Source organism: Lagopus muta, chromosome 8, assembly GCF_023343835.1.
Source record: "Lagopus muta isolate bLagMut1 chromosome 8, bLagMut1 primary, whole genome shotgun sequence".
Taxonomy (NCBI): domain Eukaryota; kingdom Metazoa; phylum Chordata; class Aves; order Galliformes; family Phasianidae; genus Lagopus; species Lagopus muta.
In genome coordinates this window covers 29250626-29266432 of record NC_064440.1, presented here as the reverse complement: position 1 = coordinate 29266432, position 15807 = coordinate 29250626, and the positions used below count along the sequence as shown (strand labels likewise).

The 15807-nt window shown below is 45.1% G+C and overlaps 1 protein-coding gene and 1 long non-coding RNA gene across 4 annotated transcripts; one reads left to right on the top strand and one right to left on the bottom strand.

Annotated features, from left to right (window-relative positions):
• Positions 1-730: 730 nt before the first annotated feature.
• Positions 731-14670, bottom strand: NEMP2 (nuclear envelope integral membrane protein 2). 3 transcript variants are annotated; one of them, XM_048952555.1, is made up of 9 exons: positions 14523-14667; positions 12243-12358; positions 10837-10918; positions 10586-10658; positions 9358-9451; positions 8599-8713; positions 7772-7997; positions 5401-5577; positions 731-3273 (listed from the first exon to the last, which is right to left on the bottom strand). In XM_048952555.1, the coding sequence occupies exons 1-9, from the start codon at positions 14608-14610 to the stop codon at positions 3048-3050; spliced, it is 1197 nt and encodes a 398-aa protein (XP_048808512.1). In that variant the 5' UTR covers positions 14611-14667; the 3' UTR covers positions 731-3047. The 3 variants fall into 3 exon arrangements, with proteins under 3 accessions (XP_048808512.1, XP_048808511.1, XP_048808513.1); XM_048952554.1 differs by having other exon boundaries at positions 10837-11065; positions 14523-14666; XM_048952556.1 differs by lacking the exons at positions 731-3273; positions 5401-5577 and adding an exon at positions 5594-7017 and having other exon boundaries at positions 10837-11065; positions 14523-14670.
• Positions 3283-12236, top strand: LOC125696627 (uncharacterized). The gene is made up of 3 exons (XR_007378464.1): positions 3283-4057; positions 6862-6960; positions 11461-12236. It is a non-coding gene; the product is annotated as an uncharacterized LOC125696627 (long non-coding RNA).
• Positions 14671-15807: the final 1137 nt, after the last annotated feature.

The window sequence follows — 15807 nt, the reverse complement described above, 5'->3', positions numbered from 1 at the left end:
TGTTTGTGTTGTGCTACTGCAGTGAACATAACCACCAGCACAGAAGATAACTCGGTGAGAATTAACTCCTCTAGGTTTGTTCCTTGGAGGAAAGCAAACCTGGAACTTGGGAGCTACAGTCTTTCCTGTGATAAAGTCAGATTGCAGGCATAAATTTCCTTCAGTGGGGTGAGGAGAATGTAAGGGGTACACATAGGTGTGCATCATAAATAGGGTGATATGGAAGTGGGCAAGACTTGAGGAGCAAAAGTCTGAGCTGGTTATGTTGGTCACCCAGCAGTTTGGAGATAGAGGCTCCTGAGGGCAGGCTGTGCCAGGCTGTATGGAAACATTTCTGTTTCGGTCAACTACACGTATTGGCAGTAATACATCTGTTCTGTATGGTGGTGCCCTTGCCTGGAATCTATTTTATTTAGACATAGGAAAGTTCAGTTTTTTACTGTGTCAGCTGCTTCATTTGTATGCATACAAAAGCTGTGACGAAGAGAGATCTTTGGGACTAAGTTTTGCTCTGAGGTTCTGATGTGTCATGAATGGAGAAATGGAATGGCAGACTCCTCCAGGAGGATGGGCGTGAAGGAGGACTGTTGTGGAGCGGCCACAGCCAACACGCAGCTGGGGTTTCTTACATCTGCAGTGGTGGAGGGAAGTTGAGGACATCCACACACGCCTTCACTTGGCTCCTCGTCTTGTTCTTTTCACAGTGACTGCGTAAGGGCAGAGAACCACGTCTTGGAAAAGTACTTTTATTTAAAAATGTTGAAAGTAAAAGACAGCAGGTGAGAATGGTGCACCACAAATACAAAGCAAATACAACATTTTAACTTCTTTCTTAACATGGTGAAACAGGAGATAAACGTAACTCATCCTTTGTTAAGGACAGAAGGCTTCTATCATAGGTAAGGCAGTGGATTAACATCAAGATTCTGTTCCCAGATCTTCCATTTGAACTCTGGATAACACTTGCTGGTATGGTTTCTGTTCATGTATGTAATCTCCGTGCATCAGAGCACCGCTGAGCAAGTAAACTCACTGCTGGCAAAGGGCTAGAGGGACAGCAGTTGATTTTGGAAGGCTTTGTTTGTGAAATGCTTCCCATGTTAGAACAGACTGGGGAGGATTTTTAAGGTCAGTATCAGCTGCAAACTAAAGCAGTCATCTTTCTGGTATGCTGCTGCACTTCTGCTTTGGATGGCCTTAGTGGTTTCCTGCTCCACTTTGGATAGTATTTATTCACATGTTGTTGTAACTACAAGAAAATGTTTGCTTCCTACCCACCCCCTTTGGAGTGGATGTACCTGGTGTTGCCCCTTTAACAATTCAGCAAAAGGGAAAGTGTCTGACAAAAGTCACTGCCCACTTTGTTTGGGCTTTTCCATTTAGTTATCATGTAAGTAAAAGGTTATTTTAATGTAGTTTCTGACTACTGTGTAAGAAGTATACATACAATATACTTACAAGAGGATCATTTCTGCTGCAATAGTGGAAGGAATTCCAAAGAAGTTATGGGTTTAAGCTAGGATGAATCTGATTCTCCTGCTTGGCCTCAAATTGTATGGATGGAAGATATGGCCAGCTAAAAAGAGACAAAGTTATTTCTTACAGAAAATAACTCCTTACCAGAGACAGTGCCCACCTGGGCAATCCTGCCTTCTGAGCGTGGCTGCTAATTTAACTGGATTTGGTTGTAGCAACCTCTCTTAGGGTGGTTTTTAATGCTTGTGGCTTTTCTGAACAGAGTTCTCTTGTTATTTATTTATTTTTATTATACTATTGTGGACTTCCAAGTGAACATAGTTTGAAGCACCTGCTTGACACGGTTTCTCTCCCTTAACCGTGCTACAGAACATGCATCTATGCCACAAAAAGGAGTTAGGTGTCTCTTGACTGTACAGTGGAAGACTTCTTTCCACAATGAAGCAATCTTGGAGCAACTGAAGGAGGGGCTATCTAAATGATGCTTTCAAACAGAGACTGGGTCATGTTTTATGCAGAGGAGCTCTCAGAATGCAGTACCATTAGAGAGGCAGCATGTTTTCTCTCTTGACCAGAGATAGACAGTAGGGAAACTCACACTGCTGAGGTCCTGCTGCATCTCTGGGCATGTTCAGAAGGCAGCTCTTCAACTGCTGATATGTTCTGCAGATGATGAGAGAAATAACGGTCTTGTGCTCTCTGCAGTCTGGAGGCAGCAAAGGAAAACAGTGAAATGAGGACAGGGGGACAGTCTGAAGAAATAAAGAGAATGATCTCTGCAGGTGGATGAACCAGGGGGACCACCTGCAGTTGTCAAAGATGGAGAAGGAAAGGCCTGTGGAATGGGGAAGAAGAGTGTGCCAGGAAACGAAGACGTGTAAAGAACAAGGTACAGCATGACCACAGTGCAGAGTCCAGGAACACAACAAGTAAAAGCAGATGGGTGAAAAATGAGGCAGGAGTTTAAAAAGTCAGAGGAGCTTAGAACAAAAGGGGGAGGTAAAGTGAAGCTAGCAGATAGCAAGCTGAGCCAGAAGAGCAAACAAATGTCACTCAGCTGTGTTAAACCTGTAGATCTCTATCACTGAAAAGTCAGATGAGCAGTAAAGTGATTATCAGCAAACTAAGAGTATTATTAAATTTGCTAATATTTAGGGTACTTCATGAAAATAGAGCTCTAATAATGGCTTCCTCTCCCTCTAGTGCTCAGCACAGAGGACCTGACAATGAGTAGGGCCTAGATGCTCTGTCGTTTAGAGGTAGTATCCTTGGCAAAGGAAGGCATTGTGGTGGGACAGGCTGCTGTCTGTACCTGCTTTGGAAATAAGCAACGCTTCCCAGTTCAAGTACTGATAGTGTGACATCCTCTTCGCTTGAGCAGTCCCTGTGGTTTCTTTCTGTTGCTCTAATTGTGCAATATCAGTGATGCAGGAAACAGTTTTTGAAAAATACTCGTTTGTCCCCAAGCATCCACAAGAAATCAGCAGAAGTGAGTTCTTGGTCTGCAAACCTTCCTTTGCAGGATTAATGTGTTTTCCCCTCTCTCCCTTTTTTAGGGTAGTTTCCAAAGCTCAGAGCAGCTCAGTAGCATATGGAAATGAAATTTGTTCATGTATTTCATCTTCATTCTCATGGTCTTCTTCGTGGATGTAGCTGGCTGTCTCATCTTGGTCAGACTCTGTCCTCGTCTCAAAGAGCTGCTCTTCCAGGAAGGAGCTCCCAATGCCATATTCCTCATCGTGTGCCTTTGTTTCTGCAGGTGAGACGTGGGGAGATCCCAAAACAAAACCTGCAAACCTGCCAAAGTTTGAAAGGGAGAAATGATCAGTTTGGAAATGGAAAAAACACTGCAAATGTGGGGGGAAGCAGGCAATTAAGCAGGGCTGATGTGAGGGTGCGTCTAGAGACAGTGCAGGTCACCCCTGAAGCTGTAGAATGAGCTACAGTGTCGTGTAAAATAGAGAGTGAAGAGTGACAAAAGGATGATGACACCCCTGATTTGCTCCCCTGCCTCATCTTCCTTTCTGTCTTCAGTCCTTCCTACACAAGTAACTCTTGTTCTTTCTGGAGGCCATCTGCAGAGTCTTGTGATTAAGCAAGATCCGACTTCATTTTTTTTCTTCGTTGCTTGTGGGGTAATCCAGAGTAAAGCGCCTCTATCACTGAATAGATTGTGTTTGAATTTCTTAATTAAAAGCTGTACAGTACTGGAGACAAAGTCTGTAAGAATTCCAGGTAAGTTGATACTGCTAATGATGGGGAAAATGGTGAGAACATAGCACTCCCACATTCCTGTGCTATCACCTTACTCCTGGTGCTGCACGCATGCTCCAGGCAAGCTGAACTGAAGCCCTGAAAGAATTCCTGCTTTTGGTTAACTGAGTTGCAGACTGGGAAAACTGCATCTGCTCCAGGTGAGCTCCAAACAGGAGGTTTAGCTGAACAAAGCACCAACTTATCACTTCCTACATTTCAGTTCACCGCAGATCTTACTTGCAGTGGACAGCTATACTGAAGATGCAGAATGGAACTGGAGGTTTCTGGCAAGCTCATGGGAACAGACGGCAGTTCTGACACCTGGGTAAGTGTCGACAGCATCAGAGAAATGTAAGAAAAAGGAACTGCAGCTACATTCTGCATCAGTTCTGGTAAACTGATCAATAATTTGCATTTTAGACTTGAACATTTCTGCAAGATGAATGGTGTCACCTTGTTCTTCTTGGAAACGCAGCAAGTCTATATGGAGAACAGGGTGGGGCTGGATCTGTTTCATAGGTTTGCCTATGTGCTAAACTTATCTTCCATAGGAAGTTTAAAGGGATATTAAATGTAAAATCAGACTTCTGGTTCTTTAAATTTTTGTATTTTTATAGGAACGACTTAGAAGAATATTAACTAAGTAATGACTATAAAAAGAGTGTGTCTAAGTTGCTTGCTCTGTGTGTTTTTTTTGTTAACAGTACTGCAGTGAATTTTCACTTTTTGTATCTTTTAATCATGCTACAGAAGGCAAGTATCTTAGCAAACATCAGTTCAACAGTTAATCTCTAAAACCTGACAGAGAGATTGTGTGCCCGTCCAAAGAAGATGAAGTTTCTAAAATTAGTTTTTATTGATCCAATTCCAAGCTGACTGGGGCTACTTTGAAGTCGTGACGTTTGGTTCTGTGTTAGAAGCCAAGTCTTTGTGGCTGGCTGAGATGTGAAACTGTGCTCCTAGTATCTTCAGGTTTTGACTTTGAAGGAAATGTACTGAGATTATGGTTAATTTTACATTCTGCAAGATTTCCTGGCTACATTAATCTGACTCGTTCCTTCACAACCTGTATTTGTCTTACATTTGTCACTGAAGCTCTATGTGGAGTAGCTCTTCTACCTGCCATCCTGTTTGGGTGCAGCCCCTGGTATTTCGCAGTCTTAAGTATTGGTTGATACTTCAAGTAATAGGTTTGCTTGGCTGTGCAGACTGGCAGTTGAAGAGCTTAACGCAGCAAATGCTTGAGCATGTATCTTCAGACTGCCCTGATTTTGCTCAGTGTAGAAGTGTAGTGCTGTTAAAGCTGAAGAAAGGGGCAAGTCAGTGGTTAGATGGTGACCTGGGTCACCGTGTAGGAACTTGCTTAGGCACTGTAGGAAGCCTGCACCTTTCAGAGAAAGCTGCCACTACCACGAATTAGCTGTGTCCCTCTGCAAGCTCCCAGAGTTATTTATGGTCAGAGAGGAACAAACAGGGTTTAATACCACAAGCAAGTGGTATCCTTTAGAGATGTGGCTGCAATCTTTAGTAGCATTGTTCAGGTAGATAAAACTAGCCCCATGTTTTACTGCATGCAAGACATAAATTCACGTGGAATAGTGCCTGAATTAGTATGTGAGTTTGCTGTCTAACCAAGTGTTTCCTCTTAGAAAAGCCACATCTTCTTACCTGTGTGGGGACTGGAGTTTGGATACTGCCAACCATGATGAGAAGTCAGGGTTCTTGCAGAACGAGCGCAGCTCCTCCAGAGCTCTGACAGTTTCTGTTTCACCTTGTTCTCGATATTCTTCTTCAGTAAGGCATCTGACCACTAACTTTTTTGATTGAAAGTGATTCTTCATTTTTCTAAAATGAGATGAAATAGCAGTTAGTATTTCTGAAGTCTTCTGGCATATAATTGTAGTCCATCCATTTTCTCTACTATCTGCTATGAACGTGCTTCAATCACGTTTATCCTATGAAGAAAAGCTACAAGCTTGTGTTAACGTTTCAGGATGAGAAGCTTTGTGTTTGCAAGGCTGCTTACTCTAGGTCTCATCCAGCATTCCACAGAATGAGGCTTCCTTATTGTATACGCATAGACTAAAATCTCAGAAGAGATGTCTACTTGCTCAGCCATTTTTAGGTGCAGCATGCAAAATGAGTCTCTACAGAAACACGGGCTGAATCAAAACCCAGTGTGCATGTTTTAAATTTAAAGATAAGCAATGCTCTGTTACAAGTTGTTCATGTTGTTTACTAGATAGCTTAAATCTTGCTTCAAATTACAAAACTGAGTAGTCTGAGGCCAAAATGTTTACAATCTGATGTTTTTTTAGCTGCTGCGTAGCGACGTATAATATAATTAGGTATCAATTAGAAAGCGTGCCATGTTCTGTTCCCTTCTGTCGACTGCTTTCCATTTAAATGTTGTCATGAGTTAAGATAAGCAAGGGCTGGATGCCCATAAAACTTTCAGCTCTGTATAAAAACACCTGCTCCAACCAGCAGCACTCAGCTTTCCTCCTTATTTCCCCACAAAGAAAGAATGAACTGCAGCCCTTGGTCAGGTCAAATGCCAAAGGTCTTGCTGGCTTAGTGGAATCAGTGCTAATCTTAATAATTAAAGCAAGATTCTTAACAATTTTGATATATCTGTTGCTCTGAGCTGTGTATCAGGCATCATGGCCTCACTGCTTGGTGCTACCATTTAGTGTTTCAAGAGAGGAAAGAAAAGCTTTTTTATTCTCTTAAGGAAGATTTGTAGTGCCATATTTCGGTATGCTCTATGGCAGCATCAATTCATTGAAAATGAGAAGGGATTCTACCCCGAGAACAATCCACAGTGTTTAATGGTAAAACAGGTTTGTTGTGACTTCTGTGAGCTCCTACTCATGTCTTACTGATTTCAGAGCACATGGAACCTGCTTACATTAGGACAGTATTGACAGTGCGTTGCTGCTGAAACGCTGCTTCTCAGCTGCTGGCAAAATCGGCTCTTGATAAATGAAAAATTCCAACTAAAATAAATAATGCTTCAACAGGGACCATGCTGCACCATCTGAAAAGAGCAGAGGAGCAAAGCAGTATGTTCTTCAAACACTAAGCATGGCGTGAGACTAAAAGATAAATTGTTTCTTACTCTTTCAGTTATCTTGGTTCTAACCTTTGCCTGCTCGTGGTTCTTAAGAGGTTCAGCAGAAGTCTACAGCTGTGGAACAGTCTGCACTTAGAGTGTCATCACTGGAGGTAACAAGCAGCTGTAAACTGTGAGGGCTTTTTAGAATCTTCATTTGAGTGTTACATCTGTGATAAAACATGCTTTAAATTCAAGGATGAGCAAACATGTTGTTCCCATATTGCTAACAGAAGTACTTAGCAAACTAAGATCTACATCGCGAAAGCAGTTCCAACTTCAAATGCCACAATGTAAGTGAAGCACATACAGGGAATACAGGGGGGAATACAGGGAGGAATGTCTCCACAGTGATAACTGACTGTTTCCACGTACTAAAGATAGACACACGTATCTATGATGATATCCCTGGAGAACTAAAATCAATGGGAACCACTGTTTTGGTGGAAACAGCTTTTTAGTCTCTGAACACTAATATTGAAAGCTATCTAACTTAGGAAGGACTGTCCATTTCTAACGTGCACTTCCATCCTGTACAACTCAGTACCTGCAGGTTTTCTCGCACCGTGTGAAACCAAAGCACTACTGCTGCAGTCTGATCAGTCGACCAAACAGAAATGTTTTGGTTGCCATATGCTGCAGACTAGAAGGTGCTACTTTTGTACTTAAGAGCGCAGTCATATTTCTCCATTTCCCATAGAACAAAATTTGTATTTGTAACTGCCAAACAGAAAGTAATTATATGTCTTTCTTGGGGATTTAGACTTCTTCCACTGCAGCTTTACATTTGCTTAAAAAAAAAAAGAAGGCAATAGAAATTTACCAATTATCCAAGTGTAAGGAAGTGTAAGGCTTTTTTTCATTATTAGCAGTGATGTTTCCTGGCCATAAAGGGACACGGGACGTTCATAAATACATACGCACCTGCCTATGTGCCAGGCAGCACCAAGGGGATAACCCAGGCCTTTGGAGCACAGCATGGCTGCTATTATTGCATATGCAACTTGAGGTATGGTGACACCACAGTAAATGAAAACAAAGGCTGTTAATTGCAGCGTCCACGTGAACAAGGTTATACTCAGTTCACTGGTAAGCGGTCCGTGCTGATAGCAAGTGGCAAAACTGATAGTTCCAACAGCCACAAAGTACCCTGTGGAAACACGAAACAATGTCATGGAGGAACAGATGGAAACTACCCTTCTGAACTTTACTAGCTGGTTGACTAAGCTTGCAACTGCTGAGTAGCACAGCATGCTGGTTTTGTGCTTGTAGTTGCCTGCATTATGTTGTACGAGCTGTGCGTTCTAAAGGCTTACGGGTAATGCTGAAAGAGCTGCACATGAGCTCTCTTCCACGTAAGAAAGCTGAGGCAGGTGCCAGAGCAATAGATTTGCCAAGCAGTTTGTGCTTCCAGTTCCCATATTCAGCAAAATGTAAGTCATCATAGCTGCCCTTTTGCTGTCATAGGGAGAGAACGCTACGGCAAATCAATGACAACTTAATGCAAAGTCTGCTGTTTCAGCTGCTCCTGGCCCACTAGATCAAACTCTTCATTTAATGATATAATGTGAGTAAATACTTAGTGAGTGAATTAGAAACTTTTGGAATATTAGAGCATTTCTGGCTCGGGAGAAAAAAAGTAATCCATAAATGAGTTGCAGTAACTTTTTTTTATATCTTAATGGGCAGGTGTTCATCTAACCACCAAATTATCCAAAAGCGCACTGCAGACTTCAGTTTGACATTCTTACCCAACAAGTAGATCCTGTGTTCAGACCACAGCCACCGTATATTCTCTTTGAAACAGTAGATGAGATAGAGAGAGGACATCCAGCAGCCACTCAATAGTATCCAGAAGGTGCTGCGCTGGAAATTGACAAAATAAAAATGGGAAAAAAAAGTCTGGGAGTCTCAGTCAGACTCAGGACCACGGTGTGCAAAGGAATTCACAGGCAAAAACAAATGTGGTTCTGGCAGACCTGCAGGCTTCTGCTCTGTGTCAGACTTGAACTACACGGTGCTCTGCTGCAAGTACACAGCATCAAGTCTGAGCAGAGCAGCTGCACCTCTTGTCTTTGCTGTGTCTCAGTGTCATGACCTAAGTTTCCTGAAGTGTGTTTTCAATTAACGTAACTCAGCAATACTGGAACAATGCATGGAGATAAAGATTTGGTGAAAGAAAAGTTCACATCTCCTTACAATTAATTCCCTGCTGAATGGAAGAAAACCTGTCCCAACTGCCACTAAAATGACATTTTGATTTAGACTGATTCGTATACTCAAAAGCAAGCTTAGCTCCAGTCCAATAAACTTGCACCAACACTCTCCTTCAACTCGGCAGCAAGCTAATTAGAACTTGATTCTGACCTAATTATATTTACTTGACTCCTGCACCCATTTCAGTGGAGTTCCCCAGACAGAGCAACGTCAGAATCTGGCCTTGGACTCTTCACTTCCTCTATTATTATAATGATAATAATTATTACTTTGTTTTACAAATGTAGATTTACCCTCGGAATAAATCTTTTAAGTGCCAGCAGGACAAAAATTAACAGAGCAAGAATGCCCAGTATTATTCCAGACAGGTAAAAGAAGTTGGTGCTCCTGGAAGAAAACAAGAGAGAATGTTGTAAGAAGTATTTTCCAAGTAGTGAGTGGTTAAAAATGCCAACATTTGTAAAGACAGAAGCAATGTTCAGTAAGAACACAACTATAAGTCAGTTACACAGGTAATAGGTTTGGTTTAGATTTTAAATTCATGTTAAAAAAAAAAAAAAAAGGAAAAAATCCAATTGCTACTATAAAATCACTGAAACTGTTACCAGACTGTTTACTGGAACAGACTGCCCAGAGAGGTAGGGAATGTCCCGTCCATGGAGACATTCAAGATCAGGCTGGATGGGGCTCTGAGCACCCTGATCTAGTGTAGGTGTCCCTGTCCATTGCAGGGGTGTTGGACTAAATGGCCTTTAAGAGTCCCTTTCAATTCTGAGGATTCTATGATAGGCTTTTGTCACATCATTTTCTTATGAACACCGTGGCTCTGTATGCTTCAGTGCTGCAAGAATAGGCTTATATATTTAAAAGTGGGAAAAAAGCAAGTTTTTCTAAGTTGACATATTGATAAAAATCTGACTTAAAAATATGATTTGGTTAAGTCTGAAAACTGCTGCTGCTCTGCTTGCTCTAAAGGTCTCTCCTGCCAATTACTTTGTGATTCATTTTGAAGTCATGGTTCAGGTGTTTTGCTATGCCAGTAAGAATCCTCCCTTACAGGCTTCGCAAGGGTGCATCAAAAGAATGGTGAGGAAAGGCAGGAGGCAGGCCAGGCCCCAGAGGACCTCACCCCAAGCGTTCTGCCTGCAGCAAGGCATCAGTTATAAGCCATGCAGCATCCCTCAGCTGCTGCTAACCTCAGTGGCCTACAGAAAGGAGAGGATTTTCCTGAATCCACACTCTTGCTCTCTGAGGACTGGCTTGGTGTCACCCAGTGCAGGATGTCACGATACATAGAACCCTAATGCAGTTCTATGGCAAAAGCTCCCAGGTATATCAGTCTGTCCCCACAGAAATGCTACAAATATCTGTAATAGATATTCATATACTTAATATATGTTTAGATATACATTCATTTCCTTATTTCACTTTCCCAGAGAACTGTGCCTTCAGCTCTGAGAACAGACCAAAGCTGCACAGACTCTGGGAAAGAAACATGAAAGCGCAGCAGCCAGTACTCACCTGCTCAGACTGTTTGCAAAATGGAACAGAAAAATTCCAGCTACAAACAAAAACAAGAGCTTTCCATCTAGCACTAAAAAGGGGAAAAAGAAAACAAACAGAAAGGGGCTTTAGACTAACTCATTCTGAAACACTGATTATATTAAATATCAGCAGACAAGCTTCAGGCCTCTTACAGAAGGGATGGTACAGGCAGTAATGCTGGCAGTATCAATCTATCTGTAATGTAAACAGGAAGCTGTTTTACTTACTTTCTCGTGTTATGCTCACAGTGTACAGTTCTTCCTTGAAGGGCTGTATTCTGAAGCAGAAGTCCTCTCCATATTGCTTTACCTTTAAGAGAGTTTCTGTAGATGTCTCTGGTTGCCAGAATATTTGAACAGCACAGGCAGCAAACTCGAATACAGTTTCTGAATTCTGACAGTTGCTTTTTTCTGGAGTAGGCACAAACCTGAATGTTTTTGTGCTGTTTATTTTTACCTAAATCAAACAGTAAGACAGAGTTGTAGCTCAGAATCACTGTGGTATTTGTTTTGTGAGATGCACAACATGTACACCGTGCATATGAGAATGAAGATCAGCACAGAAAGTAATGTCACTACAATTTTTAGTTGTTTAATATTGGTTATTAGTACTGTGCAAATATTGTTTGGGCCTTACAGTGTGACTCAGAGAACTCCATGTCAGCACAGTTGTATCCAAAGCCCTGCCTCCACACACACTGGGGGTTTGGTTCCACCACCACACTTGCCCATGCACACAGTTCTAAAAAAACCCAGTGTCTGACAGACCATAGTTTCTTCATAATGTAAATGTTTATTCTCTTTCACATTCCCCTCCTTAACCTAACAAAACCTGTACTGCTTTTCTTGTAGATAACAATGCAATGTGTGTATGAGGGACAGAGGGGTAAAGAACAGAACAAGACATGTTCCACCTCCAGGTCTGAGAGCCAGCTTCTCTAGCAAACACAGCAAAACTGCTCCCTTCCGTTGTCCAGCACAGCTGCCCAGGAAGAACAGAACCAAACATACTCCTCTACTTCCTTACCGTTATTGTCTCTAGTGGCATGAGATTTTTATATTGTTCTGCTGTTACTAAGCATGTTTCTTGTATGATCCTCCGAGCCAAATGAAAAAACAGCCAGAATTTGTCTACTTTGTCTAACTTTCAGAGTAACAACCTGACACACCTTTTGTTCTTATGCTGTGGATGTCCATACCCTTCCTCATTCCCCTCTGGAGCTGTAAGCAGTTGGCTTTACTCTTCTTGTAGATAACAATGCAATTTTTATGTTATGGACAGAAGAGGGATGCTACAATACATGGTTCACAGCAATGTATTTTATCTTCAAATTTAGAAGTTGTGTAAAGATGTTTGGAGGTGCAAAAATCCTTGTTGAGGTTAACAACGGTCCATTAGTATGAAAGATGTGCATCAAAATAAGGGAATTAATATTTGTTTGGCATCCCCCTGTGACACTGTAAGTCTGCCTGACATCCTCCTAATAAGGGGAAAGCAGTTTGGGTGTGTTTGGGGTGAAGGATCACAGTGCTGAGGTGCTTCTTTGATCGTGATAACTGGTCATATACATAGCTGAGAAAAGGCCACGGGCTGCATATGGAACATGTGCATGATCCCCAAAAGGAGCTCTTACCTGCAAAGTTGACCAAATGTACTGTAAGTGCATGATTCTGTTTTGCACATAACAAAAGCAGTCTTCTTGCAGTTTCTGGATGGCATTCCCCTCTTCCAGAAAGTTACAGCTTCTACCTGATGAGGGAAAGTTCACTTTAAATGTGTACAAAATATAAATATGTAATATTCTTTTTTTTTTTTTTAATAAATCACAAGCAATTTGCAGATAATAGAACATAAAGACTAGGCTGCAGGGTAGCACGTTCAGCATGATTTAGACGAGAATTCAAATGACACATCTAATCAAGTAATTTAGGCTCTAACTAAACTGCAACACCTTGGGGAAAGAAAAAAATAATGCATGGTGAGGTTTTTTACAAATGCAATCAGTGAAAGCTTGGCATCTCTACCCGTGTTTTCGTGGCGCAGGACCAGGCCTCTGGGCCAAATTCCCTGCTGGTGCATGTGGGCGCAGCCCCACTGTCATTGATGCTTTACCAATGCTGCATGTAACTGTGGGAGCACCAGCAGGTAAACAGGCTCACGTACTGCAGTCACCCAACACGTGACACTGCGCTCGCTGCAGGCAGAGCGCTTGTTCTCTTCCAACACGGTTCTCACGGTAAAGCATGGAACTCCTCCTCATTTCTACCTTCAACTGTGCTCTCCTGATGTGCTCCAGCCGCGTGTCAGTATGGTAACTGTGCTGACAGCTCCCAGGGGTCTGGAGACAGGGACAGTGCAGCTCTCCTGAAACCTAAGTGACCCCGTGTGCCTTTTGGGAGAAAGGTCCCTGACTCATCCATGGAGCAGGCTTTCCAGAATGGCATGAAATCCTGTCTGTGCACCAACATCTGCCCTACAGCGCCTTACTGCAGCGCTCCAGGAACGTAATTAAAGAGCAGAATAAATGAAATGAATGCAGATCAGAACAGAGGGAGTCATCTGGCTCTCTGAATAGAAAATGTAGGGCCAAGCCAAGCTCAGCAGTAACTGCTGAAACAGTCTCCTAATCTCTCAACCGCCAAGTAAGCACTTGGCCAGAGCAAACCACCAGTGCAAACTCAGTCTGGACAGGAGAATACTGCTGGCAGGTACAGGCCTGCCCCAGCTCTGTACAGAGCTAAGCCCAGCCTAAATTGTTTTCTTAACAATTTAATTAAACCAATTAAAAATACTTGCATGCATGTTCTTATCTAAGTTTACTAAGCCATCCTAGAATTAGAATGTGTCTGCAGACGATCCTGCTGAAGTATATTGGTTTCAGCTTTCAGTGTGGGCATTTTTATTGTGAAGTTTTGAACAACTGCTCATCATCCCAAATCCCACAGCAGGAAGTGCAGTACTTCAGATGGGCTGAGTGCCGCTCTCCTCAGGCACTGACTGAGATGCGCAGGGCTGAAAGGAGGCAGGATAAGTCCTGGGAGCTTCCATGTAAGAGGTGAAACAACTCTGGGGTTACACATGGCTCCTGCAGACCTGAATCACAGTTCTGGGGCCAACATGTCAGGGAGGTTGTCTCTCCCTCTACTCTACTCTACTCTACGTGAGGCCAGTGTACATCACCACATCCAGTTCAAAAAAGGCAGGGATCTCCTAGAGAGTCCAGCTGAGGGTCACAAAGGTGAGTAGGGGCCTGGAGCACCTCCCATACAAGGAAAGGCTGAAAGACCTGAGGCTGTTTGGCCTGGAGAAGAGAAGGCTGGGGGCGGCCCTAACTGCTCATAAACATCTGAGGTGCAGAAGTCAGGTGGATGGGGCTGGGCTCTTTTTGGCGGCATGCAGCAATAGAACAAGGGCTAACGGGAACAGACTGGAATGTGGGAAGTTCCATACGAACAACAAAGGGGATCTTTGTTGTCAGTGGCAGAGCTCAGCAACAGGCTGCCCGGAGGCTGTAGGGTCCCTTCTCTGGACATACTCAGGATCTCCCGGACGCCCACCCGTGCGAGCTGCCGTACCAGGGGATGGATGGGGTGATCCCAGAGCTCCCTCCTGACCTCTGCACTGCCGCGATTCCGGCTCCTGCAGCCACAGAGCGGCTCTGCGTTCAGCCGTCCCGCACCGAGCTTCCCAGCAGCCCGAGCCGCAGCGCCGTTCTCCGCCCGCAGCCCCCAGGCCGCAGCCCGAGGTGCGCTCAGCTCAGCCCCGCCCGGCCCGGCCCGGCACGGCAGGCCCTGCCCGAGGAGGCGCGCGAGGAGGGAAACCATTCCGGGCGCCGCTTCCTGGAGGCGGCCCCGGCCGCAACCTCACCCCCCTGCCCCGCCCGACCCTCCCGGAAGAAAGGGAAGGCCCGTACCTGCGGCCGGCACCGCCCCGGCCAGCGCCAGCAAGAGCAGCCCCAACCCCAGCCCTGGCAGGGCCCAGGGCAGCCGCCGCGGGCCCATGCGGTGGCTCCGGCTCCGCCTCAAACGGCCCGGCGAGAGCGCGGCGAGGGCGGGCCGGTGCCGGCGGGGGCGGCCACGAGGGCGGGCGTGGAGTGGGGCTGGCTGCGTGCTGGGCCGCGTCCGCTCTCGTGCCACTTTGGCCCGGTTGGTGTGTGCGGGGGGAGGCGGCGGTGGGCAGGGCACGGCCTGAGGGATGCCTTCATAAGGGGCTCTTTACTCTCCTGCCATGAATTGCGCTTCATTACGCTGCGTTTTGTTTCCTTCCCGGCTGGGCCACGTGCGTTGGGCCCCTGCGAGGCGCTGCTGCTCCCTCGTAGAGCTCCCACAGGCTGGGGCGTGCTGCCGGGTGCAGCGCCGAGCCTCTCCGCGCCTCCACATCCTCGCAGAGCCGCTGCTGAAGCTGCGGCCGCGTCCCATTGGCAGCCAGGAGCCCGTCCGTGCCGGCAGAGCCTCAGCAGCTCGCCCGGCGCTGGGAGCACGGCAGCACCTGTGTGCTGGGCGCTGCACCCCGCCAGGCGATGCTCACCGCCCGCCCGCGGCTCCTTTTAACTAAAGCTCAGCTCCCAGGAGCGCCACCGCCATCTCAGCGTGTGCTCCGGGTGACTCAGGACGCTTCTTTTCATTGTGTGTGCGTGTGTTTTTCTTCCTCCTGCCGTCAGCAGAGGGTAGCTGTGCTGGCAGGGATGCGGGCGCTGCCCTCCTGCCCGCGGCCGGTGAGGCTGCAGGGTAAAGGAGGGCTGTGCTGCCCCTCGGAGCTGCTGTGCGCGCTGGGTTGTGTCAGTCGTAGGAGGTGAGCGTCAAAGGAAGCGGGACCGAGTGCCGGAGCTCTGCGATCTGGGTGCTGAATACTTGGCTTCCTGGAAAAGAAAGGGAAAATAGCACAACGGGCAGCCCTTGTGCGGTCAGAACAAAGCGGCGCCTTTCCGTGGTGAAGCGTTTTTCTTTTGCTTTCCGTTCCTGAGGATGAAGAACCGCCGTGTTCCCTCTTAAATAGTTGCACATGTTTTGGCGGGTTCTGTTGAATGTTTACGCCGGCAACGCAAATAATTCCTGTTCCATAAGTACCCTCACAAACAATGCAATTTATTATCAGGTACATTATGTTGTCTTTCTATTTGATGTAAATGGTCTCTTAGAGTTAAAATTAGACAGAAAAGCCATTTGAGACTATTTTGTTCATCTCCAGCTGTTTTTTCA

Coding starts and splice junctions, on each gene's coding strand:
- NEMP2 (XM_048952554.1), bottom strand. CDS start 14,610: ATGGGCCCGCGGCGGCTGCCCTGGGCCCTGCCAGGGCTGGGGTTGGGG. Junction 10,659..10,836: donor TGTGAGCATAACACGAGAAA/GTAAGTAAAACA, acceptor TCCCCTTTTTAG/TGCTAGATGGAAAGCTCTTG. Junction 8,714..9,357: donor TTAAAAGATTTATTCCGAGG/GTAAATCTACAT, acceptor GTCAATTTCCAG/CGCAGCACCTTCTGGATACT.